The sequence below is a fragment of the Coloeus monedula genome, assembly GCF_965178545.1.
Source record: "Coloeus monedula genome assembly, chromosome: 3".
NCBI classification, from domain to species: domain Eukaryota; kingdom Metazoa; phylum Chordata; class Aves; order Passeriformes; family Corvidae; genus Coloeus; species Coloeus monedula.
The window spans coordinates 52241427-52268934 of NC_138783.1; the positions used below are offsets into that span (position 1 = coordinate 52241427).

The 27508-nt window shown below is 36.5% G+C and overlaps 1 protein-coding gene across 1 annotated transcript in view; it reads right to left on the reverse strand.

Moving 5' to 3' along the window:
- Positions 1–24564: 24564 nt before the first annotated feature.
- Positions 24565–27508, reverse strand: part of TRPC4 (transient receptor potential cation channel subfamily C member 4) — a gene marked incomplete at its 3' end in the record, with an annotated part of 131090 nt that continues 128146 nt past the window's right edge. Inside the window, exons 10-11 of the mRNA XM_082279309.1 lie at positions 26057–26146; positions 24565–25281 (exon numbers count right to left, since the gene is read on the reverse strand). Of these exons, the coding sequence (XP_082135435.1) occupies positions 24565–25281; positions 26057–26146 (807 nt within the window). The remainder of the gene's footprint in view (positions 25282–26056; positions 26147–27508) is intronic.

A 27508-nucleotide genomic window follows, 5' to 3' on the forward strand; every position in this document is an offset into this window, starting at 1 on the left:
TCAGCAGGACAACCATTTTTCTTTCTATATTTTTCCAGCTTTCTGATTAGTTACCCTACCTCAAGTCGCAGAGAATTCTGTTTGTTCTCTGCATTGAGTACAGCACGCTATAATTCAACACCTAATAACAAGCCTAGTGACATCATTATATTTAATGAGGCAAGCTTTAGCAAAAAATAGTAAATGTAGATATGAAGTTCATGGAAATAAAGTAGCATAAGGAAATAAAATAATGAATATAAGCTTCATTTTCTGAAAAAATATCTAAATTCCTGAATGAGTTGTTCTGGTGAGTGGTGTATAAGTGCATAGATCTTGAAATGTACAAAGCTTACCTTTTAGTGGAAATTAGTTTTTTGAAAATATCAAGCCAAGGAAAATGTCACACTTTTAATTGAAATACTAGTAATAACAAAACAAAATTAAAAGCATACAGAAGACAAAACAATCCAACTACATGAATCTTATTCTTCATGTATGTTTATGTTAAACTAGATATATAAACCAATATTGGAGTCAAGATCTATTTTGCTTGTGATATAATGGCACACTGAGCTGCACACCAGAGTAACCATTTTATAATTTGCCTACTAAAGTACTGTTCTGGTTAACGAACATTTTGTTCACTTGTGCCCATTGCTACTTTATTTATTTTAATTTGTTGTTAATTTAAGAGATTGGCTACCCCACCAAGCTGCCACCTTAGTTTTTTCCTTCCTCCAACTAAATGCTTTGTGCTATTTTATTTCCTAAGTGATGTGATGCTGAAGTTCTACTTATAAATGTTAAATATCTAATTATAAAATAGATTAACACACCTCATGGATTTGAATTATTATTGTAGTTATAGAAATCTTTATTATCCACAACAGAAGGAGCATATCCAAAGAAATACCTGGTATAAGAATAGAACAATTGTTGATTTTCATCTTCCAGGAAATGTAAATAATGTCAAGAAGCTAAGTCTAAGGTATCTGCTATTCTGAACAGTTTATTGCATTTCTCTAGAGACCTCTAGTGGAGAGAAATCTGTAAAGTCATTTTCTGAAACCTGTGTTAAGTGATTACACTAAGAATTTATTGTATCATAAGCAATACATTTTATTATTCTTAAACAGGATTAGTTTACCTATATGATACAAATTCCTTGTATTCAAATATTTAGGATTGTGAATAACTGCTTTTGCATTAAATTGAAGCAACAGAAGCATCTATCTATTAGGAATTTGTAACCAATCCATAAAAATGAAATCTCAACAGAATAGCAATATCGTTCAAAAGAAGCCAGTACTAATTCTGGATTTAATTCTCTCTGGTCATTTACTGCAGGACTTAAGAAAAAGGATTCTGCTCCTGAATAGAAATTAATTTTGTTTTACATTTTAAATTTCATTTGGCATACATTGTCAAATATTTTTTCCTCCTCATATTTCCACCTTTTTTTAATAACTAAACTTATTCTGTACATTACTCTGTCTTTCCAAGTTTTAGCAGCACTAAGGGGTTTGTCAAAATAATTTCATATGATTTTCCCTATGACATCACCCAGTGAGTGCGTGACATAACATGTATATATATACATAAATGGGAATTAAATCACAGAAAGCATTGCCAGATGGAGAAACACGAAGATAGCTCGTAGCCATCTGAATTTAGAAAAGAAGAAATGGAGAAAGGAAGAAAGGAAGACTCAAAGTTGTCATTCTGGTGATTCAGAGCTGAAGATACTAATCAATACTTTGGTTCCTTCTATATTGTAAGGAAACATCCATCTTTGGATATCCTCGGAAGCTGTAGGTATCTGGTTTTAAGCAAGTCAAAAGGAGCTGTAAAATCAACCTGATCTCTTAGAAAGTGGTATTTTATAGTCAAATTCTGATGGAAGAAGAAATATTACTAAATTTTAAAATATCATGTACCTACTCCAGTTTTTGTATATTATGAAATTATTCTATCATTTTTATGCATAATGATTAAATTTAAAGTGTAATGTTCCTAGATGTTGTTCTAAACTAGGACTTAGAATATCTTGTATGGCAATTTGTGGCTTTGTTTTTATTTACAAAACCATATTTAAAGGTGATTTACAAACCCAGGAAGGGATTGCTTCTAATAAATCTCTCAAAAGTTTTTCATTCTTTGGACTGATCCTTCTTATGTGTTTTGGGAAAAATCTACAGCCCCAAACATAAAAATATTCTGCTTTCTCTGTGTCAAAGTGACACTAGAAATCCAAACATAAGAATTGCAATGTGAACATGGCAAAATTTTATAAAATGTTGCAGTAAAGCATGAATCATATGTTCTGGTTTCTCAATCCTGATCTGCATATTCAGCTCAGTTACCCTGAAAAATTAAATAAGGATTAGCCTAACCCCTCAGGAAAAGGGAATGTTGATTTCTCATCCAGCAGCAGGTGATGCTGTTGCCATAGGCAGTTGTTTTCTTCCTTAGAGAATGAGCACATCTGACAAGGCAGCCTGCGATAAAATCCAACTCATTCTCGACTTGTTGTGCTTGTAAAGCGCGTGGCAAGTGTCAGTCCAACACGGAGATAAGAGCTGAGAGGAAGAATCAATAGGGGTTAAGAAGCGATTCAGGCAGCAGGAGAATGTAGTACAGAGTCCCAAAGACACGGTAGAAGCTACAAGGGCGTTTGTGTTGGGCCCCATTGATCTTTCAGGGTTGCCCTGGAATGAGACGGTATGGTAATGAGCTACACTGTGTGTCTACACCCTCTATTCTCTACTGCTTAGAGGAAAAAGCACAGACAAGCAAACGAACAAAAATCCTGTGAGTCTGCCAGTGCCATCCAGATTATTTAGTAAGTGAACCTGCCTTGCGAACGGTATTTTTTTGGTTGAGATTGAAATGACAGCAAATTGTCAGTAATATACATCCTAAATGGCCCTATTTAAGGCTTATTTACTCTGCTGGAAAGCTTTTAGAGATTTCAAAGGTCATTTAAACTACTCTAGTGCAGGTAAAATTTACCATACTTTTAGTTAATCAGAAGGTGATTTAGTGCAGTGTCTGTATTGTCATGAACGTTAAGGAGTGGTGCCCAGGATATATATACTACACAAATGGTAGCTGTTTCATCTGATTTGAATCTTGTGATGGCTACTGTCAACTTAAGGCAAAATTCTAAGCTTCTTGCTATTTACAGACTGTATAATCCTTAATGTCATGAGTCTTTCCTGTAACAGGCAGACTTCAAAACCTAGAACATACAAGGGCATCAATCAAAACCTAGAAAGATGCTGGAATTTATGGTTGAGGTGGTGTGGTGGGTGTGTTGTGTGAAAAACATGGGAATAATCACTATTTATGATGAAAGAGATCTTTTAAGTTAGGGCTTTGATCAATAAGACTATAATAATAAAAGACCTGCTTTTGCTTTTCATTAAGTATAATATAAAACCACTTTGGAGTGGCTCCAAGAGAAACAAATACCTTCAGGTTTTATATAGTTAAACACAAGAAAGATGGCATTCTGGAAGATGTGAAAATAAGAATTACCAAAATTGAGGTGTAGTGAAACTTCAAAGATTAACTTGCTCAGGTTGAGCTTGTGTATGTATGTATGGAAGGGAAATTGATTTGACATTAAATTATTGTTCATGATGATTGATTATTTTTCTCAAGTTTCAAGTGCACATGCTATACCAAAATAGAGCTTTTGTTAAGTAAAGAATGTAGTAGTGTCAGCTGAATGTGGGAAAAGAGAAGTAGTCTAGGCAACTACGTGAAGTTTTTTGAGAATTTTCTGTCAGATTCTCAGAGATTTCAGGAAACAGAATCATCAATATTGTTAGCAAAATCTAAAATTACTTCTTGTTCAGATAATTTTTTAAGTGAAAGCAATGTGAACTGAATGCAAAATTGATCACTGATAAAATAGTGATAAATATTAAAATAGATAAAAATAATAATTGAAAAATAAATTTCAAAAATTACTATAATTCTGTTTCCAGGGGTGACTATAGAACACAGATTAAAATCTTGAGTTTGCAGAGTTACTGGACAGTGACAGCTTCCCCTCAAACTGAGCACGGAGGGATTTGACCCTGGATTCTCACATGGTGTAAAATATGAGGCTCTCTATTTGTCTGAAACTCAAGTTTGTGTTTACTTCCCAGAGCTGAAATGAAAGTCAGGGAACCAATTCCAGACATGACAAGACACACTGCCTTCCTTCTTGCCATTTCCATTCCTATGTATCCTGTCTGGAGACAGGGCAATTGTCTGGTGTCTCTTTCCTACAAACAGCTATAGTACCTGGCACAAATTTTAGAACCTTCTTAGTATGTGATTAAGCTACAGTATTGTAAATATGGGGGAAAAAACCAGTATGGGTTCTAAATCAGGGATTCTCCATATAAATATTCACTACGAAAAGTAGTTACTTTGAGTTGGAGAAGCTTAAGACATGTTAACTTTTCTAGGAAACAAAGTACCTCCTCCAGGAATTGAAGTATTTTGGGTTTTTAAAAAATTATGCATTCACTTAATAAGTCCAATAAATAGCTCTGCTATTTATTGAACTTGGTGCTGAGGCATTGTCTTATGCCAGTGAGACCCTGCAATGTGCATGAAACAAAGGACAGTGAATAAGACCTCAAATGTGGCCAGACTTTAGTTTTCATATACAGTGTGATAAGGCCAAAAGGTAAATGTTTCTATGACAAAAAACATGACTCTCTTCACCATGAATACTTAAAAATACACAGGTTGACTTCTGAAGAGCTAATATGGCATGAAAACATGGGTAAGGTCACCTTTCTAAAGCAGATCGTACAAACCAGCTTAAAGAAAATCAAACCTGTTTTTAACTGGATTTCATATAGATTCGCACTTAAAGAAAATGAGTGTTGCACTAGTAGATGGATATGACTTTCAGATTTCAATTCATCAAATCATGTGAGTACATTTATTGCATTTTAGAATTTTCAAAGCATGGACAGTCAGATTCGATCCGTACTATGTGTATTTGGATGCAGTTTTTGAACATTTGCACATCAGTTTTATTTTCAGTCCTTTCTAGAATATGTGACTTTTCATAAGAAGTGACATCTACTGTAGCTTTTATTATTAAACTGAAACTTTGTTCAGTTTAAAGATCATGATTTACAAGGCAAAATTACACAAACAAAATCAAAAGAAAATTGATTTTCTCCTTGACATGGGTAGAGGTTTGAGAAAAAGATTAAGGATATCAGTATTGTATTTTGGAGGGAAAATTAAACCTTTATGTGTAATGTCAGGCGCACAATTATAATTTCACTGATCTGGTGAGTTACCGCAGCAATAAAATCCAATGGCTTTCGAAACACCTTATTTATCTTAGTCACTGGAGGGGAGGGATTATTTTATTCAGAATCAAGCTGAATCAATATGAGAGAACATTTTTTTTTCCACAATTACAGAGAACAGCCCATAGCTTCACAAAATAAGCTTATTGCTTACAGATCCATCTTTTGAAATCAGCCTCACTTCTATACTTAATGAATTCATGAATGCATTGTGAAGAACCAAGAGTAAATCATTGGAGTGGTCACTTTTCATGTCGTTAGGACCACAACTTGCAGTGAGTCTTATCTATTTTGTGGTGTTTATAGAACACTAGAAATTGTAATTAGATAACACAGCTCATTGGTGTGGGCTGGCATCGACACTGGTGTCAAACCAGTGAGATAAAATGCAATAGGTAAATTCAGAGCTCACCTGATAAATCTTTCAATAACACAGCTTACTCGTTTAGCACGCAGCATTTATTACGAGCAAGGATTTCACTATCAGATAAGCTCTTATTTCATTAAAGATGAATTAATAGGAACTGGACTGTAATACTGGTTTTTAGAAGTAAAAACCATGGAATAAAACAAGCATCCATGTCCACAGAAGATCAGAGATTCAGCAAAATAAAAATCAGGTTAATTGAAAGCTCATGGAAAGATCTGTGTGTAAAATTACTGGATTTGTTATGCTAATGAACAGAATTACTGTTTGATTATTCTGTATCTGAAAAAGGTAAGTTTTATGATTTCTTGTATCACAAAATAGTAAAGTATAAGCCTAAATACTGTACCATAAATCTTGGATGCTATATCTTCCCTGAAGATAATTATTGCAAAAGCAGACACATTTTTTTGAGGAATTGATTTTCCTTTTCAGTTGTACTTAGAAATTTATACCAGATTGTTTGAGTGATTGGTTAAATCTATATATTTTGCAGTACAGACGATACCAATAAATTGCATGTTACAGATGGTACCAATCTGTCAGATCATTAAGTAAATTTTAACTTCACTGAATAAACTGATTTTTAATGAAATTATATCTAATAAACTATTAGATACATGGCAGCCACCTCCTTAAATAGCTATACTGAGATTTTTCTCACTTCAATGCTACTGAGTGCTGTAGAGTGTCAATATCAAGAAATTTAAATATTATGTATCTGACTGATCCTAAGGTTATCCAAGTGAACAACCAGTGTCTACAGTTCTTATAAAACTCAGACTGTTAACACTGCTTAGTGTTTATGATGTGGAAAAGATTAAGTTCTTAGACTCTATTAATACAAAGAGAAGTAAGTTTATTAATCTAGTTATAACTGATAAGGGACAAAATAAAAATGAACATATTCTACTAACTTTCAATGGACACCACATTTGTACATCACTGAGTGACAAATTTGATAAAGTTCTTTAACAAATTAGAGAGCATTCTCACCCATGGGGAGAATTCTACCTGCAGTTCTGCACATCTGTAAATTATTTTGAAAGCCTGTCTGCAGAACTCCTCTGAAAAGGTGATCTATTTCAAAGGAAGGACTAGGACACCTGACAGCATGCATGGCCACAGTTTCACTTTGAGACACTGGAAGAGAGCTTATGTTATACAGGATGCCCCAATATGGGGTCAAACCTTTGTCCCAGTGGTATAAGAGTAGCCAAGCATACAGTGCAGAAAAAAATATCTAATTTAGGGAGAGGTTATCTTAGACTGAATTTCTGGGGTTTTTTGTTTTCTTTTTTTTCCATTTTAGGTGACAATTCTCTTCTGAGCTATGCAATCTTGATTAAACCTGAGAAATGTGATGATTACTTTGGTCCAAGAGAAGATGGGATAGGTATCATGTGGCCCCCTCCCCCTGGGAATTAGGCTTTTTGCTTTTTTTCAGACTTCTATATTTGACAGAATCACTCCTTGATGTGAACATGTCACCAAAGATGTATGGAGCAACACTTGGTCAATATTCTGTCTTAAGTTACTTCAAAGTGAATAATAATCCAGAGTTCTAGCTTGAGCAGTACTAGATAATTCAAGCATGAGTAATAATCCGTTCCAAGGTTTCTGTTTTAATACAATGTTGTGTCTAAACTAATTCAGAGTTTCTTCCTATGCTCTGCTCACACAGGCTTTAATTTGGATATGATAATTGTCCCATCTGTAATTAAACCCTGGAGTTAAAGAGCATAACGCACAAAAAATGGGAGAGCAGCAGCCCTGGGGATACTAAGATTGATCTTTGTTTCTAACAGATGGTATAGGCATAGAGTTTAGTACTGAAAAACATAATGTTTTACTCTGTCATTTTTAGCAGTACTTCCAAATCCTTTGCCCTTTGTCACACCATTGCTTAAAGACACTTAAGTCCTCCTTCTGCTTCACATAGCTCCCTCTGGCAGAGTAAGGATGGCTGAAGTGGCAAGGAAATAAATCTACATGCACTTTAAGGAAGCCCATAAGAATGCCAGAGTAAAGTAAAAAGGAAGATATACAATTGAGAATGAGGCTGTCAAAATAAATTACAATCAGTCCCAGCTGTATTTAAAGTTGATAGCAGACTTTTAAACATACTGCTAACATTTAGTGAGAGCTGTGACTACATGTGGGTTTTTTTGCCATTGCAGAGCAACTTTGCATTCATGTTGATGCCTTACCCAGACTTGCCTTAAAGTTCTGGCTGGTAACATCAAATCTGGAGAAAAAAACCCCTAGAAGTCATTAAGTGGGCATAGACATAAGACATGTGACAGTGGGCACAACCCATTTTCTGAAGCCCTGTGTACTGGGGAGCCACATGCACACTGAGTTTAAGAAACTCCTCATTGCTGAAGGTGCCATCAGCAATAGTTCCTGATTTTGGTCTGGTTCTCGTAAATTCACACAGAATGGCCCTTCCTATGTCTAATTTCTGTCTGCAGAACTCCCCATCCACAGCTAGCTGTTCAAACCGAGGTTTGACAGAGCTGTGTGTATACAGCACATTGCTGCCCTTCGTCTCTGGAAGGAACATACTTGAACAGAAGTCATTAAACAACAGTGGCCATCCGACTGTGGGCCTGCAGTGCCAGAGCAGCCGAGGTCTGCCCTCTGCCAATCACAGCCATTTACAGCTGGCTCCAAACAGCTTGGCAGCAGACAAACCCTAGGTCTTAAATACGTATTCACCAAGGTGAAGGTTGGGATATGTTGCGCATCCTTTTGTCTTCTTGAACATTCGTGGTGAACTGCCAAATTTTGCATAGTATTGCTTGTCTAAAAAATTATGTTTAACATCATAAGAAAAATCTGATTCTCCTGAAAAAATTTTTAGTCTTTCTTTTAATTAGTTGTGTTTCAAGGCAAGAGTGGTTTTTTTTTGGATAAATAGCAAAATGTGTTAAGGTTTTTTTTTCTCCATAAGGCTTTGATTAATTTGACTTTCTCAGCACAGAGGTTCTCATGAGGTAACTTTGCCCTGGAGCTGTATGGTTTATGAGATGAAAAATTAAACATGTTCATGTATTTCAGTAAATAAATCAATCAAGTTTTGGTGTTTCCAAACATTGTTTTATTTATTTTCATATTAAACTGAGGGCAAACAGTTGCCAATCTTTGTGTCTTGAATAGCTGAAGGTATATTTGTGTTACACCAGTGATTATTTCTTCAGGCAAGGTTCCTTTGCAGATATAGGTTTTGGAAAGAGCAAATATTTATTTGTGCATTTCAGAGAATGATTACAAAAATTAAATTTGGTGATATTCATTCCATAAACACACCTGAGCCAAGGAACTTTGCACTCCTCAGTTGTCATCATGCTGTTGGCACCAGTTGCAGAGGCAAGATACATGGAATAGCGCCTGTTGTATGTGCTTGTGTTGGTTTGTAGGTTACAGAAAAGCTTGCTCAGGAATCTGCATTCTAATGCTGAAAAATATATCAAGCTTGAAAATCCTTAGGAGGCTGCATAAATCCTATTGGAAAAGGATCAGCCCATTAGAAAGACTATTGGCTAAGAAAGTAACCCCTATTTTAAGAGAATGGCCCCTAAAATCCAAAGATGTTTGATAGCAAAATAAAGTAAATAAAAAAGCTAAGATTATTTGTGGTATTCTTATTATTCAAGAGTAACCACAATAAAGACAGAATTAAAAGAAAACATGAAATAAAGCTAATGAGTTCCATTTGATAAGAAGTGTTAATATGATTGCAACAACATGTTCATCATCTTGTGTGACTAAAACAATTTTGTCTTACACTAGACACATAATGAGGGGTGCTGAAAGGAGCTCAGTGTCTGAGTTTCAAGTTAGGTCTTCCAGGGGAGGAATATCATTCCCAGCCCAGGAAGCATCAAGTTACTGTAAAGAACAGCAACCAGACAGATCTGCTGCCATAATTCTTAATCCTCTCAGAGTAAAAGCTGTGTTTGAGGAGCTGTGTCTGTGGAAGGGTGTATTCAGATTGTGTTGCTTAGTCCTTTGGGACTACTGAGAACTGATACATCTCTCCTTCCTTGAGTCTGAGCCAGTGCTATGGCTTGGGATCAGGAAATTATAAATGGAAACTGAACACAACAGTTCATTTCAATCACATGTCTTGAATTTACCCTTCATCTAACTGCTGTGGTCGGTAAGTGTTCATAACTGTCATGGAAAGGACACAAATCTGAAGATGAATCTAATGCATAAACCAAACAGAAGTGAGAAGATTTTCCTTTGTCATCACCAAAAAATTAAGTCCAGCAGCACTACAATATGAGCTGAATGTGAAAAAAAAAAGGAAGCCTTATGGATAAATATTTTTTACTTGAGTATTTTAGACTTATTTTCAGATAACCCCCCCTATATTTAGCTGAGTTTTTTTGTTTTTAATAAACTAACTTATTTTGCTCTTCAGCTTTATGACAGAGTTGTGGTTGGCTTAGATTAAAAAAAAAGTGACCGCACATAAACATAAAAAAAGAATTTGAAAGGCACCCACTCTACTCAAGAATGTTATGTTCCAGAACACTGTTTTCATTCATTTGTTTTATACATTATAGCCTTATCAAGTGACTGATTGGTGAAGTAAAAATTCCTCTTAGGACTGCAGATGCTGCAATGAGAGTAATGACTCAAAGAAAAGATGCACTTAATTGTGGCAGGGGTCTTCTAGGAAGTAAGTATAGTCTGACATAATAAATAGCAAGAGTTTTAAATGAGTCATTGCAGATTATAAAGTAAATAACAGTTGCTTGAAAAAAGGAAGTAGAATTGTCCATGATGATTACAAATCATCTGGAAAATATTGCCTACTGCAGAAGAAATGCCATGGATTTTAAGCATTTGTATGCATCTTAACCTCCTCAAATGCACAAAACTCTTTCTATGCCCATCCTCCTTAAAAGAAAAAGCACATGCCAACATAAAAGAGGACCAGAAGAATCAAAGGAATCAAGTGTTTTTCTACCACCCCTCCCACCTCCTGTTTAAGGGCTTGTTCTCAGAGATGGAGAGTTGAGCATGTTGAATACTGGCTTCTCAGGGATGGATGGGTTTCTGCATGTGGAAAAGCTTAGGACTGGTCATGTGGCTTCCCTGAGATGAGAGGTACCATCTGTATACTCTGTCTAGTACCTAAAGCATTACAGATACACTGCAGGCATTATCCCCTGGTATGGTTTACCACGAAGGAGACTGCATCACCAGGCTCCACACAGTTTTCATTGTAGGTGGACAAATGAACTAGGAGAACTTAACTCCTGAGCTGTCTACAAGCAAACTCTTCAATTTTTAAAGTTTTCCTTTTTGGAGGCTTTCAGAAACACACTGCATTGCAAACCTAAAAAAATGGTACATAATTTCGGTGGAGAGGATACGTACATATGGCAGTTCTTCCACCTGAATTTTGAAATTTAAAGCTCTTCAGTTTAAAAGAATAGAGCTAGAAAAGAATGAGGAAAGAAGTCAGCTCTAGGGACTCCCTTGTCCAGGCCGCTTCAAGGGGAGAATCAGAGGAGGTTGCTCAGCACTGTGTCCACTCAGGTTTGGCATATCTGCAAGGATGCAGAAGATCCCACAGCCTCTCTGTTCAAGTGTTTGATCACTCTCAAAATAAAATATTTTTTCTTATGTTTAAGTGGAATTTCCTGTATTTCATTTTTTGTTTATTTCTTTTTTTCCATTCACCAGACACCTATCTATCACTAGATATATGGCTTTTTAAAAAAAAGTTATCTAAGTTCTTTCCAAAAACATCTAGAGACTGTTTACTCTTGTGTAGAACAGAATGTGACTTTTTATGATTCTGTAAACTGATGAACCAAGAATATAAAATCTGAGTGATCATTTTATTATTAAACAAACAACAACAGAAATAAAAGATTTCAACATTAAAACTTATCCGCATGAAAGTTTTTATCCATTATTCTTGATGCTTGGCATCTTTAAACCCATTGCCATGTTTCTGTAAGGTCTGTAATGGACCATTTATTCCCCCTAGCAGATATAGCACAGGGTACTTCACATTACGCTCCCTGTGAACTCTGAACATAAACCCATAACCCTTCAGCTAGGATAATTGCTCCTATAATGGTTCCATTTCAGTTGTTTTAAACTGGTCTTTCATTATTGCAGATTTCAGCATCTTGGTTACACAGTCGATAAAAATAAAAGTGAGTTTTAAGCAAGTTTAATTTGCTGTGGCTTATTTTCCTGCTACTTCCAACGTAATTGTTTTCTAAACCCAAGGAGTAGGCACGGATCCTAAGCTAAGCCAAAATATGTTCCAATAAATAAGTACTAGAATTATCTGAACATTTGTGCTGCTTTTGCTGGGGTGGAGCTAATTTCCTCCACAGTGGTAAGCATGGGACTATGTTTGGGGTTTGTGTTGAAAACAGAATTGACAGTATAGAGATGTTTCTGCTATTGCTGAACAGTGTTTGCACAGTGTCAAGGTCTTTTCTGCTTCTCCCCCCACCCATCCACTGAAAGGGTTGGGGGTGCACAAGGAGTTGAGAGGGGACACAGTTGGGATAGCTGAACCCAGCTGAACAAAGGGATATTCTACATTTATATGGCATTGTGCCAGCATATAAAGCTGAGGGAAGAAAGAGGAAAGGGGTCATGTTTGGTGTGATGGTGTTTGTCTTCACTAGTGACCATTACACATAATGGAGCCCTGCTTTCCTGGAGATGGCAGAACAGCTGTCTTCAGGTGGGAAATGGAGATTTAATTCCTTGTTTTGCTCATTCTGTTTCACAGAATGTTATACATCAATCTCCTGAATTTCTTCAAGGCAGAAACATGGATAAGGGAAAAATAATTTTAAGTCGTGTCTTAGCCTTTTTGCTATGAAATTCAAATGAATGCTCAGCAACTGATACATTTGTGTTCCCAGGGATTTAGTGGGTGGGGCTGGGTTGCTTCCAGAAATTCTTATGAGCTCCAGTTCATTGTGGAGGTGCTGCTGATGGTTACAGCAGTACTCAGGGGCTGCCTTTTTTTGCAAATGAAGGACCCCCTGTAGCCTGAGCTAAGGAGCAGCTTAAGGTGCAGCAGTTCATTGTGCCAGAGGAACACAAGCTGTTGCCAAGCCAAGCATTTTTCCAGCTAGGTCTAGATTATGCTTAGCCTTTCATGCCAAAGTAGGATAATGCTGACAAAACACAGTAATCTAGGGGAGATTTAGCTACTTGCTGATACAATGATCAAATTCCATCTGACACAGTGTGCTGTAGCTGGGACTGATGCCAAAATTGCCAGAGTATTTTATATTAATAAGCATCTTTCCCAGGTTCCCCCCATTTTTCCACTCTATAAATAGTGGTTTTTGATGAGAAGAAATGGAGAAACTCTTCAGGGTGCTTAGCTGGGGTTTGGGATATCTGGGTTTCTTTTACTGTATATATTTCACCTAAGAGGGGGAAACTTCCTCCAGGCTACCTAAAATCCTTGAGATACAGACAGTTTTTTTTTTTTTTTTAGATGTGCACCTCAGAGAGAGTGAGAATTGCAACCTGGTCTTCTAAGCTGAGTGTCCTTTAAAATAGGTCTAGCAATATTTTGGAAAGAGGGCCAGTTCTCTTCTCACATAGGAGTCTAAGTCGCAGGAAAACACTTCCTTGCCCTTTGCCTCTTCAGTTTTCCTCAGAGTACCTGAAATTATTTGACTCTTGGAGGTTTTCATTCTAATCCTCAAAAATCGTGAAGGAAGTTTGGGTGCTAAACAAAGAGTATCTATTTTCTTTTTTTTTTTTTTTTTAACAGAAATGCCTAAGTCTGCTTCCAGGTATAGAGCTGAAGTATTTAATTTTCAATATTTTGTTAACAAGGACGTTATGAAATAAAGCAAATGTTAACTTCTCCTCGGTTGTGATTGTTTCAAGCACCTCTGTGAAAAGACATGGTCTAAGCATCAGGAAGCATGCTTGGATATTAAAAATATATGCTTGCTGACTTCTTTGATGTCAAATCAAAAGAACAACCTAAATGTGTCCAAGTCATTTAGTGGAAAAATACAAAGACTATGAGGTCATGATTAGCAAACAAAACATGATTAAGAAAGGAAAATATGCTACTAAAACACAAGTTATTCTCAGGGAGTGGAAGGCTAGAATATTTCTGGGAAAGAGTTGAAAAGTTAAGTGTTGTTTCATACCCAATGAATAAATTAAGAAACTAAAAGAAAAAAAAGTATTTCAAATAATTTTTGAAAATTAATTTGTATCTAAAAAGGTTTAAAAAGAAGCAAAGATCAGTTAGTAGATTTTCCTTCAAATTCCCAGAATTCTTCAGTCTTCTTCCTGTGCACTCCCTCTTTCCACTTACTGTAATGGTTATGTCTGAAAAAATCAGTATGAACCTCAGATACAAAGGCATAAAGCACAAAATAGGCTCTGAGCTGGAAATTAGAATGATGAAACAGAGTCCTAAATCCTCACTGCTTACCATCATTAAAAATTAGATATTCACTATTTTGTGAGTAGGTGTATTAGACTAAATGTCTTAACTAAACTGTACTGGAGGACTGAATTTTGAAGGATGTAGAGTCAATAGTAAATACCTACAGAAACAGAAGCAGGGAGAGAACTTGGAATAACAGAAGTAGAAGCTTGAAAGAAGAAAAACCAAAGTGAACATAGAAGTCTGTTTATTGTTTATCAATATTCGAAGAGCCATTGACTGCATGATTGTGCGTGATTCCTGAAGCAGGTCCTGTGTACATGACTTAGCATGCTGTTCTTTTCCTCATAAATTCAATTCACTATGGGTATTCCACAGTGATGGAATCTCAGATGGCATGGGAACTGAAGCATAACCCTCCTGGTCATACCACACAGCTCAGTCTTACGTAAAACTGCAGCAGCTGCAGGTATTAATATTTCCAAGAGTCACTGGTCTTGGCCTGCAGATGCAGAAATAATGCATATTGTTGTAATTTGCTTCTAAACTACCCACCAGACAAATTATTTAGAAAAGATGTAGCGATAGAAGATTTAAAATTTCTTCTGCAATGTACATATGTCTGGGATGAGTCATTATCTCTGTTTAATGGGATAGGAGAAAGGTGTTAAGGGAGCAATGCTGGGGCAGTGCCATGCTCCTATTGCATGCCTTTTGAAGTTGCAATGTCCAAGGATCTCTGGGCTTCGTGGTTTTCTCAGTCCTAACCCTAAAAGTAACCCTAGCCCTAAGCAGAGCAGTAAAAACAGCCTTTTACTGAGGTGTCCAGCACATGGGTGGTTCCAAGAAGAAAGTTATGAAGAGAACAGTCTTTGAGCAGTGGGATTTTGGTTTTTTGAAGTGAACTGGAAAAAAACAGCCAAAATCATACTTATAGAAATCCCAAAATCAAAGAATGAAGTCAAAAGAAAAGACAGGACAAGAAATTGATGACATGAAATGCTTAAAGAAAAAAAAAAAGATGAACCGAATAGAAAACAATAAAAGGAAATGGGATGATGTGAATTACGCAGAAATGGATGAAACCTTGCCAAATTGATCCTCAATGAAATCTTGAAACCAGAGAAGAATGTTTAACAAACATTCTAGAAAAGAGATATGATAAGTAAAATGCAATTAAAAAAAAAAAAAAGAAAATTTGGGAATGGAGTGACTACAACCAAATGTATTGCGATGAAATGAGGAACATTAAAAATTACTGAAACTTACCAAAACTAAATTTACCAAAATCCCAAAATCAGGGAACTAAGTCAAATGAAAAGACAGAAGAAATTGATGAAAGGAAATGCTTAAAGAGAAAAAAAAAAAAATGCTGCACCAAAGGGAAAACCATAAAATGGCGTGGGATGACATGAAGTGCCAGGAAATGGACCTAACCTTGCTGAATTGATCCTAGTTGAAATCACAAGATTTCAATTCCTTTCATGTAATGAAGAATTTCTCTTCATGAAATGAAATGAAATCCCAAAGTCAGAGAAGAAAGTGAAACAAACTGACTGGGGCAGACTTCCAATGAAAAGAAACTCAGTGGAAAGAAATAAAGAAAAATTCTGAAATTAAATGATTGCAATCAAATGTAATGAGATGACATGAAGTGCTCCCCTTTGCATGTCTTTCATAGTTGCCATGTCCCTGGATGTCTAGGCTTTGTGGTTTTCTCAAGCTTACCCTTGAGCGTAAGCCTAACCCTATGCGGAGCAGTAAAAGCCTCCTTTTGCTGAGGTGCCAAGCATGAGTGGTGCCAATCACGAAAGCTGGGGAGAGAGCAATGTTGGGGCAGTGCCATGCTCTCCTTGGCATGCTTTTTGTAGTTGCAGTGTCCCTGTAACTACACTTTGTGGTTATTTCAAGCCTTACCCAAAGCGTATGCCTAATCCCACACGGAGCAGGAAAAGCAGCCTTTTACTGAGGTGCCCAGCACATGGGCGGTGCCAAGAAGAAAGGTATGAAGAGAGCAGTCTTTGGGTAGTGGGGCAGTGGGGTGTTCTTGAAATCAGAGAACAAATTGTAACAAACACTCAGGAAAGGAGATATGATAAAACAAAATGAAATTGAAAAAAACAGAAGATTTGGTAATGGACTGACCAACCAAATGGATTGCGATGAAATTACGTGCAGTGAAAAGGAGTGAAACTCGCCGAAATTATACTCATTGAAATCATCAATTAAGGGAACAAAGTCAGGCAAAAGACAGGAGATGAAATTGATGAAATTAAATGCTTAAAAAAACCCCAATTCTGCACTGAAGTAAAAACAATAAAAGAGAATGGGATGACATGAAGCGCAGAGAAATGGACCCAACCTTGCTGAATTGATCCTCATTGAAATCACAGGATTTCATTTCCTTTCATGAAACCAAGAATTTTCTTTCATGAAAGGAAATAAAATCTTGAAATCAGAGAACAAAATGGACAGTTTATCTTGTCTGAATTAAAAGACTGTGAAGTAAATATTCGTTCTTCCAATTGTATTCCTTCCCTGTTTTGTAAACTGAGAATGAAACGGGCCAGAGAGAAAAAAGAAAAAAAAAGACAAAGTAAAGCTTGAAATGTTTCTCTAAGTTTTAAGAGTTGCTCTCACAGAATCAGCAGATAAATCAATATTGTTATCCTCTCTTGGCACTGGTGACAATGTCACAGAAGATCAATAAGAAAATCCCAGGTGAGATTGCAGAAGTTAACTAATGAAAATACTTTAAAGGGTATTTTAATACTGCCTTTATGTGGGAAATAGATTTCCCATGGAATTTTTTTTTCCAGTTTATTGCAAAGACTTTTGTCTTTTGCAGTACTAGCAGCTTGTTTCAGGTTTATAGTTGCTTTTATTTGGTCTTTCATCACTTACTTCTCTTGACTATGCTGGGTAAATCTTGGCTCAGTATCATACATCTGGTTCTCTCTTCATCAGCTCCAGTGTGTGTGTGTGTGGGAATATTTAAGGTTTCAGAGGTTATTCATGTTCCGCAGAAATAGAAAACAAACAAACAAGCAAAGAAAGAAGTAGCTTCCAAATTGAAGTGCTCTTTCCCCACCATACATGGGCCTTAATGAATAAACTTTCTCAGTATTCATTTCTCTGGGGAAATATACGACAGATTTGGGTTTGAATCTGACTTCCTAAAACTCTGGGTGTTCAGGCTGATGTTTTGGGTTGGCCTGTTTTAGACAGGCTTAAATACTGAAATGCTTTCTCACATATACCGTGCTTTTATATTTTTTGTGTTATTGTTCCTGTTGTTTAGACATGACTTTCAAGGGCTCTAAATCACTAAGGGCTCTAAATCTAAATTTACCTATGATTTGGTAAACATCATTATTATAGATTCTTAAAATGAGCAGAGCACATTTCTCGTGGCTGAAATCCTGAGGCTTCCTCCATGTGGATCTGACTTCAGATCAGAGCCACATAATTCAAGGACAGTGCATTCACTTTGGGAAATGGTCAGGGAATTTTAGATCTTCGGAAGTTACAATCCTGTAAAAATAAAATCAGTAGAACCAGTCTTCAGATGAGGTCTCTCATGATCTCTCCTGATTTACAATCCCTCAGTTAATGGAATTCTTATTAATTAAATAAACTTTGGGGTGTCTTGCAAAGCAACCCACAGAAGCAACTGTATCATTTAAAACAATAAAAGTTGAAAAAAAGGTCTCTCTACTTTTACTTAATAAAAGTGAAGGGAACTAAGAATGCTGATATTCACTAACTCTAATTTCATAAAAATAGATCTCTTTCAATTTTCTTTTCTCTGCTTTGTTTTCTTGATGTAGAACTGGATTCTGCTAAATTAGTCATAGAGAAGGATTATTTCCATGCTTTCCTAGGTGCATTCATGTTTTGGATATGGCTGAAACAATATATCTGAGTACCACATGTAATTCACCCAAATAAAATTATTTCTAGTATTCCTTAGTAAACTATCTTGCAATCTTATGGACACAAGATCAAAGGTTATACTGCAGATGATGCAACATAAAATCCTGCATTATTTGGTCTTTCTGTCTACTTTTAGAAACAGGTAGCAGAAAAATGTAAGATATTTATCTTTATTAGTGGATTTACGCATCCTCTATAAAAACAAAGCACCACGTAGGTATGATAAGAAGAGGAAAAAGGAATAAAATTTATTGCACAAATGAAAATCTGTGTAGGACTTTCTGAGTTTCTCTGAATGTGTTTGAATGCTTACTGTATTTGAAACAAGTTGACACTTTCAGAAAATGACGACGTATGCATCACCCATCTTGTAAACTCAATTTTGTATGCTAAAAGCGTAAATCAGGAGGAGTTATCTTGCAGCTGACATTCTCACTTGGCCACATTTAAGGAGCAGTTTATGCTGTCCATTGAATTTATGAAAGGTTAGCTCAATGCTTTCAGATGTTCTTAGGGTACTAATTATACTAAAAAAATTCATGAATTTCTAAAAACTGAAAAATCTCGGGGTTTTTTTTGTTTGGGGTTGTAAGGTTTTGTTTTGTTTTTGTTTTTTAAATGGGGACTGAAGTTCAGGAATACAGTATTTCAATCTGCAAAGACTTGCTATTACAGGAAGAAAAAGTCTTTTTACTACCTTGTTAAATTAAAACACATGGATTCCTAGAACATTATTTTATCTTGCTCACTTACCATGGACTTTTATTGCCTGTTTAAACATTTATGGAATAATTTTATTGTGAACCTAAAAGCTGAGCATACAAAGCAAATATAGATGGGGTTATTCCCGCTTTTTCAGTTCCATTGAATAAAGTATGCCAGCTCTTATGCATTAACTCTTGATTCCATGCAGTGGAAGAGTTTCCCATGAGTTCTGCATGTGTGAGGTTCTCTTGGTAATTTTCAGACTAGAACCACCCTTTCTGGAAACTTCTGTTTTACATCTTGAACGTTTCCTCTGTTTCCACTGCAAGCACGGCTCTCACACTCTTAAAGTGGAACGCTGAGTATGTTGCCATAAAGAGACATCTTTAACAAGGACATCATCAACTGCATTGTCAAAGAAGAAAAGTGAGAGAAAAGATACTGAAGAAGCACCATGTGGAACTGGTATTCATTTCAACTATCAACTATTGGAAACAGATTTCTAGTCATAGATAACGAACTAAACTCCCTCTTAAATGTACAAAAGAGGCAAGGATCTCTATCAAAGACAATTATTCCGATGCTGAATGTCTACAATTGAAAGCTGCATTGGCCCTTGAGTGTACCAATGTGGTACCGTGGTAGAAAAGTACTAGGTTACAAAGAAATAAAGGCCAGAATGAAAAGGCCACAGCAGTAATGAGCAGTGCCACACCTACTGCTGCACAGCACTTAGCTGTGACTGTGATAGACAACTAAAGAGAGCAGAAAGTTTAATTGAAATTAAAATAGCCTACCCGGTTTAGACTACACCCAAAGAAACCCAAGGCTGAAGGGGGATGAGTACAGTCAGAACAAACAGTAGCCAGAAAAAAATTATATAGTAAAAAGATAGTGGCTGCCCAAAAGTGCAAATATAAACAGTTGAAATGATTCTTGTGTATAAACATTTCATAGCTATATTTAGCAACAGCAGAAGATCTGATTAATTTAGGAAGAGAATTATGTGTTGGAGGGACCTGTGATAAAATTGTATGGCTAAATTTTCTTACAGTTCTAAATTTGTGATGGTTGAAGGTTGCAACTTTTTTTTTGTTCTTTTAATATTAATGAGAAATGACCTCTGCTTCATTCTTTACACTTATACAAATAAGGCAACTTCTCAAGTACTAAAGCAGTGGTTACTGAACTTGATTTGATGTAGTTCAACGAGTTCCACTCCTTTTCATATCTGGAGAATTGAAATTCATCCTCAACTGCAGCAATTTATTTTGGAGTATGCCCAACTACTTACCCATAAACTGTCTCATAGGATCTCTATTCTGCTCATGCTGCAGTGAATGTAGGGTCCATAATTAAAACTTCAGCTAGTGGAAGATTTTAAACACAGAGAAGTAAGATTTTCTCAACAGAGATTAGAGTGCTTATGTTGGAAGACAGGTGTGCCCAAGCACAGTTTACTGGTGTTATCAAATGGTTACTTGACATGGAAAACAGGCAAACTTTGAGCATGGATTAGAACTGGGAAGTTCCACTTTCCCAGGGGTAAATCATAGTATTGCTATTGTTACACTTACATTTACTAGTACTACTGCAATCACTACCATTATCATTACCAGCACTATTATTTACTATTACTATTTACCAGTACTATTATTTTTGTGAGATTACCCTACTCAGTAAAGCTGCTGGTATCTCTCAAGAGAATTTAAAATGAAGATGGATTATGTTGTTGTCCAACTTGTTCCTCTATATTCCCAGAAGAATACTTGATATCGAATGTTTTGAACTGTATTCAAAAGTTCATTGCCTCTTCACTATATTTAAGCATGATTTGCTTCTTTTCTCTTTCATGTTGCTTCTCAGAATATGTTTAAATATTCATCTGAGGTTTTAAGAGTAAATGGAGCGTTATAACTTGCAATATACATATAGAATTTAAGAAGAACATACAATAATTTCTTTGTGTCTTTTTTCTATGCTTTATTCCTGTGAGGAAGCTAAGCAAAAATTTTCCTCCTCAAAGATCAGTCAAAAGATGCTGTTAAGGAAGACATTCTTGTATCAAATATTCTGTTGAAGAATTTTGAGTGTCCGAATACCAGAAATTGCACCATTTACAGAAGATATGCATTCTCCTGGAACTAGGCACTACTTATTTACAAAAAACCCCTCATATTGGGAAAGTCATAGAATTTCTCATTAAATCCTGATCTATCAAAAAGAAAGTGCTGTGTGAGTTGTTAAGCTCATACCAGTCAATGTAATGGTTTCAATCTATGTATCGAGAAAACAAGATTAAAACCAGCTGCAGAGCTGTGGTTCCCCTGAGGAGGCATCTACCTGGCTTGCTCTCTGGTAATACTGTACCACATACAAATACAGCCATGGCTTACAGCTGGTTCACAGGACCCCACAGTCTGAATCCCCTGATGTTCTGCAGTGCCCTTGAGGGCCACTGAAGCATGCAGAGTCAGAATGAGCTTTTGAAATTTTGTCTTGAAGGTAAGCATGCAGTACTTGCATCCCTGACCTCTGACTGTGGATCAGTGTGAAGCACTCTCTTGCATGGATTCAAGCTGCCTCCTGTCCAGCTATGCCAAGGTAGCAAAGTCCTGCTGGGCTGTCTGCATGCTATTTCTCCAGGAGCTGAAGAAAATACAGAGGGCAGTCAGGGTTTTTTCTTAACAAAAATAAAAAGATATAAATTAAAAAAAATGTTCTCTCAACATTCTAAGCAACCTAATATTGGTATTAAACCCCTTTGTACTTAGTCAATTTTCTAGCTCCATGAAACACTTTATAAGCTGTGCTTCAAAAGACTGTCTTTTATAGGGGCTCATATCCTGGTTCTTTTGTATTCCTCCTATACTGATGCTAATGCAAACTCAGGAAGGGAAAGGGAAGTTTGAACTTTTCAATTTCTTTTGAGGAGAAAGTATGCTCAGACTTGCAAGGCTTAATAATGCCTCTGCTGTGGCATTACAAACTTAATGCATATCTAGATCTTTCTCGGCACAGGTCCTCTTAGAGGCATCCAGACAGGAAGGGGGTTTTTTGGCTGCCTGCAAAGAAAGAAAAGTCCATCATCATTTCAATTTTGGATGTATTTTGGGCTCATCTGTTTTCACAGAATGAGGTACTTATTTGGAATTACTTTTAAATGGAATGGCATCAGGTCCTTATTGGTGTCAAGCTTTGATGCCTAAGAATAACATAAAAATAGAGCAAATCTTGATTTTAAGTATGCCTTATTTAATAGATCTATGTTTCACTATTTGGATGTTAAAAAAAAAAAAGAAGCAGCAAAAGACTGACCACCTGTTGCTATGCAGTACACTGTATCCCTATGATTAATTATCCTGACCACCTGCACTGTCTTTGCTGGGCTCTCTTGTATCCACTCTGACTTAGGCTGATGCCCAGCACAGTGGGGTGTGTGTGATGGTGTGGCTGGTATTTCACATTAACTGTATGGTGTTGGGAACTTCATGCATGGAAGAAGCAGGCTCTTATGATGCCAGAATAACATGCAGAACTCTTAGACCTGTGATAGTTAACTTGTTCTTATAATGGTGATGTTTGCAATACAAATATCCTGCTCAGCCACCTTCTGCCTGGAATGAAACCATATGGCTGGAATGGGTTGAAAGCTCTTTTGAGCAAGCACTGTCTGTTTTGAATTTGGCTAGTGTAAAGGGAGTAAGCTTAGGACCCGAATGCATTACAAACCATGATGAAGAATGAGAAACTGAAAACAGTAGTGGAGGACTGTTAACTGGGATATAGAAAACTTTGTGACAACCTGTGACACATTTGCTTTATGGCACTTTTAGCAAAAATGTTACAGTATAAAAAAGAACTCTCTAAAAGAGTTGACCTAATACAAATGATATGAGGGTATTCCACCATAATTATTATTTATTTCTTTTTATACTTGTAATAATTCAGGTGCTTTCCAAACAGAAAAGCTGCAGGCCCTGCCCCAAGGAGCTTACAATCTAAAGGTGGACAAGGATAGAGACGTGAAGGAGAGAGGGTCTACAGAGCAGTCAAGAGGCCAAGATGGAAACCATCCAATCAAATATGATTTGAACACATTGTTGCAAAGCTATACAAACTATTTTCCAATTGTGACTCATATTTTCCATTTTGGTTTAACTATATCTGCCATGACACAAACAGGTGTGGAGGAAGGAAGCTTTCAATAGATGAGATCAGAGAGAGTAGCACATGTGTAAAGTAGAGCTGGAAAACTCACCTAAAAGTATAGAGATGAGAGGAGTTTGCCTGGATTTCCAAAACATGGTTCAGTACCAGGACAGTTTAGATCCAGAATGATACGGCTTTAGGTCAGGTCCTACAGTTTACATGGGATAGATTCCATCTGAAATGTAAATGTACTCTATGCATCTGGAAGTTCCTTAATACATGCTAATATGAACTAAAAAATCTATCATAGCAGGGCTGGGGAAGTTAAGAATGAAATAACCACACTTTTGTGGTACTTTTTGGGGGGGGGGGGGTAAAGAATGGTGTTGAAAGTTGGGGGTGGTCATCCTTATGCCAGCTGTAAAATGACATTTTTAATAATGTAGGACACCAGCCAATGATTAAAAAACCCCAGACTGTTTAAATTTAAAAATACTGGTTTTAACTAAGATGGTAAGTCACTCATCAGTTATGAAAAATACAGTTAGGCTTTCTTTATACATTTTGGTATCTATTATAAAACATCCAATCAGGTTCCCCAAACTGTGAAACTGTCAAAGAAACTCTCTTAAGGCGTGCTTTTCAAAACTTCTCAACCAATTGACATATTTATTCAAGTACTCAGGGGATCATTGTATGCTTATTTATTCCTAACATATCTTTCCCTTAGCAAATGCAGGTGTATTGTGAAGGCAAAAGCTAATAAGCAACTGAATATTAAAGTGCATAGGTTGTCCACATTAGGAAAAACAAATGGTTGAAGAAGCAGTAGCTGTGGTGATTAAGGATTCTTGGGGAGTAATCCATCATCAATTTTTAGTAAGCCGCAGATATTTCTTTTCCTATAAGAAACATTCTTACAGTCTTCAAAACTTGCAAATGCATTTCTAACAATGGTATCATGACAATCATACTTCTCTTGCTGTGAGGGTAAAGCTGTAATTAAATAATCAAATAGACTGATTTTTCATAATTTACAGATATTCATATTCCTTCAATAAATAAAAGAATATAATTTATCTTCTGATTCTGTATAGATTTTGACACAAATAAGTTTCTAGCTATTTAAATAAATGATTATAATAGCTTGACATGAATTATGCTGGCAGGAGCCACATATGATTATTATGGTACCCAGAATCTTTCAAGAACCTACAAAGTTAAATAAAAGCTTACAAGTCTCTTAAGCTACTTTTTATTTGCATAGAAAAATATTTATCATAGGAGTCAACTATCATATGAGAGAAATTCCATTTTTTGTAATTGAAAAAGATAGCTAAAAAGTTTCTGTGGGTTATTGCAACAGTACAAGAATACAAGATGCTTCCATTTATTAAAAAATGTAAAACAAATCGTGAAAGCTAAAGCAGGCTACAAAACAGAAGGTCCTCATATTTTCTTTCTCTTGACTACTATGTTACAAGATCATGTGCCACGGTTGAGTACTATAAAGTGTAATTCTGCATTAGCTAATATAATTCTTAAAACACCCCCCCAAAAGCACTATGCAAAATATATATATTTGTAAATGCTTCCTCCTGTAAGCATCACAACCTTGTTATCACATAGTCACCCTGAACAATTGTTTCCTGTTTCCCATCAGAGTCAATGCTAATGTCCAATGCCTTGTCCAGCTGATTCTGCAGAGTGGCAGGTTCTGAGTTCTGTAACTCCATTTTCTCTGTTTCTGAAACACAAATACTTCCCTCTTCCTGTGAATCCAAAGACTCGCTGTTCTTTTGCGACTCAGCTAACATGCATTTTTTGCCAGGACTTTGGATGTTTAATTCACAGTTCATGGTCAATTCTCCCTCTTCCAGTTCATCAGTTTTCTCACATTGTTCTTCTGCCTGTTGACGGGAAACTTCTTCAGAAACGGTGTATATTTTATTTGTACTCTGCTCCACAGAGTTTGTTTTTGATCGTCTGTGAAACAACCCAAAATTTTTTATGTCTGTTACAAAATTCACACGCTTTTGTTTCTCCTGAGTGGACTCTGACACCATCATTGCTGAGCCATTGCTTACATTATGACCTTCAGAGGCAATATTGGCTGATCGTGGGTGAATCATGGTTGTTATGTCAAAAAGGCTGAAGGGTTTCTTCTTTCCTTTTTTGTTTCCTTCACTCTCACTATTTTCTTCATTTTCTGACAGAGAAGCAGTGTCTTTGCTCATCTTTGCAGTCTGCAAATTAGACAGCTTGCTTCCTTTTAACAAACCCAGGACTTCAAAGCGAAAGCTGGAAATATCTTGCTTTAACTCCTAAAAATTAGGAAGAAAGATGAAACGTCAGGACATCAAAGCTAATTTGACTTTTCCTTTTGAAATGAGAGAAGAGAAGAGAAGAGAAGAGAAGAGAAGAGAAGAGAAGAGAAGAGAAGAGAAGAGAAGAGAAGAGAAGAGAAGAGAAGAGAAGAGAAGAGAAGAGAAGAGAAGAGAAGAGAAGAGAAGAGGGAAGGAGAAAGGAAAGGAAAGGAAAGGAAAGGAAAGGAAAGGAAAGGAAAGGAAAGGAAAGGAAAGGAAAGGAAAGGAAAGGAAAGGAAAGGAAAGGAAAGGAAAGGAAAGGAAAGGAAAGGAAAGGAAAGGAAAGGAAAGGAAAGGAAAGGAAAGGAAAGGAAAGGAAAGGAAAGGAAAGGAAAGGAAAGGAAAGGAAAGGAAAGGAAAGGAAAGGAAAGGAAAGGAAAGGAAAGGAAAGGAAAGGAAAGGAAAGGAAAGGAAAGGAAAGGAAAGGAAAGGAAAGGAAAGGAAAGGAAAGGAAAGGAAAGGAAAGGAGAAGAAAAAGAAAAGAGAAAAAAAAAGAGGGAAAAAAAAGAAAAGAGAAAAAAAAGAGGAAAAAAAAGAAAAGAAAAGGAAAGAAAAGAGAAAAGAGGGCTTATACTGCGGAACAGGAATAAACTTTACTGTCTGGATGTTGGCATACCTGGCATCTTCAAGGCTGATTTATATGCTACCTGAATAACTGAGTAATATGCTTCACAGTCTTAAAATATCTTACTAAATTACTAATACACCTATAAACATAAAAATAAACACATACCTTAAAATTTTCTTCTGTCAATCCTTCCTCAGTTTTGGCATCTCTTATCATTGCTGCAACATATCTCTTAACCAGATTTCTCATAACTTCCTAAAAATATGAAGTATTGTGTTAGCTTTCTTGGTATTAGTTACTAAACCTACACTCACAGGCTCTGCTTGGGCTTTTTCATACTTTAGGAACATGACAAAAACTATGCAAATCTTAGGTCTGTTTGAAAATATGTTTTGCTTTTTGATGGAAACTACTAATGCTTATTACCCTGGGAACTACTATGTTGGGTTTGACCCAAGGTATGTCTCCTGCCAGTAATTTGCAGCCTGTCAGTGAGCAGTTGCCAATGCCTCCTGAGGAGAGCAAGTCTGGTGTGGTTGTACAACTGTATTTCCAGCTATTCTCTCTCAAGCCTCCCGTGCTGTGAGATGCAGTGACTTTCTGAATAAAAATGATAGTTCTAGGTTTAATTGGCTGTGGCAGGCTTTTTCATGAGTTTTGAGCTAATGCAGACTTTCAGCATCCAGAAGTCCTCTGCCAATGAATCCCATAGTATGGAGTGAGATTCCATTTGGGGTTTTATTTTTAACCTTTGGTCTGGTAGTTTCCATTGTTGTCTTCTAAGAATCCTAGAAATTATTTAGGTTGAAAGAGATGCCTGGAGGCTGTCTGAGTCATTTCAGGGCCATGACCAGTCAAGCGCTAAATATCTCCATGGGTGAAGATGCTGCAGCCTTCCTGAGCAACATTTTCCAGTTCTTTACTACCCTCACTGTGAAGATAATTCTCCTTACCTTACGGAATTTCCCTTCCTGCAACTTGTGTCCATTTTGTCTTTTGCACTGTACCTCAAAGAAAAATCTGGCTCCTTCTCTCTAACCACCCACTACATTATTTAAGACAGCAGTTATATTCCCACTAACCTACTCCAGGCTGAAATCTGAACTTATTTTATGAGAATCCTCTAACCATCTTGGTGGTCCCTTGCTGGATCCCTTCCAGTTTCTTAACATCTCTCTTGTAGTGTGGGGCCCTGTCATAGGTTACCACTACAGGCCCAGACTTGACATACTGCTCCAGATACAGTCTCACAAGTGAGGGCTGAAGGAGAATAATCACTTCCATCAAAAGGCTGCCTACAGCCTCACTAATGCAGTGTAGTACATGTGTGGTATTCACTTTGCAGATTAATGGCAAGCAACTGTTCTGTGTTCACCTTCCCCACGATTTTATAGAACCCTGTCGTACTCCCCACAGCTGCCTCTTCTTCAGGTTGGAAAAGTCCCAGCTTACCTAGTTATTTTCTTTATGGGATTCATTAACTACCAAGCCTACAGCTCACACCTTGTTTAACTTGCAGCCCTTTTAACATGACAAAAACTCAAAATAAAGCTGAAAATGATTAATTGTGCAATAATAATCTAAAAAAAAAAATAGATGCTGAAGAAGGAAGGATGA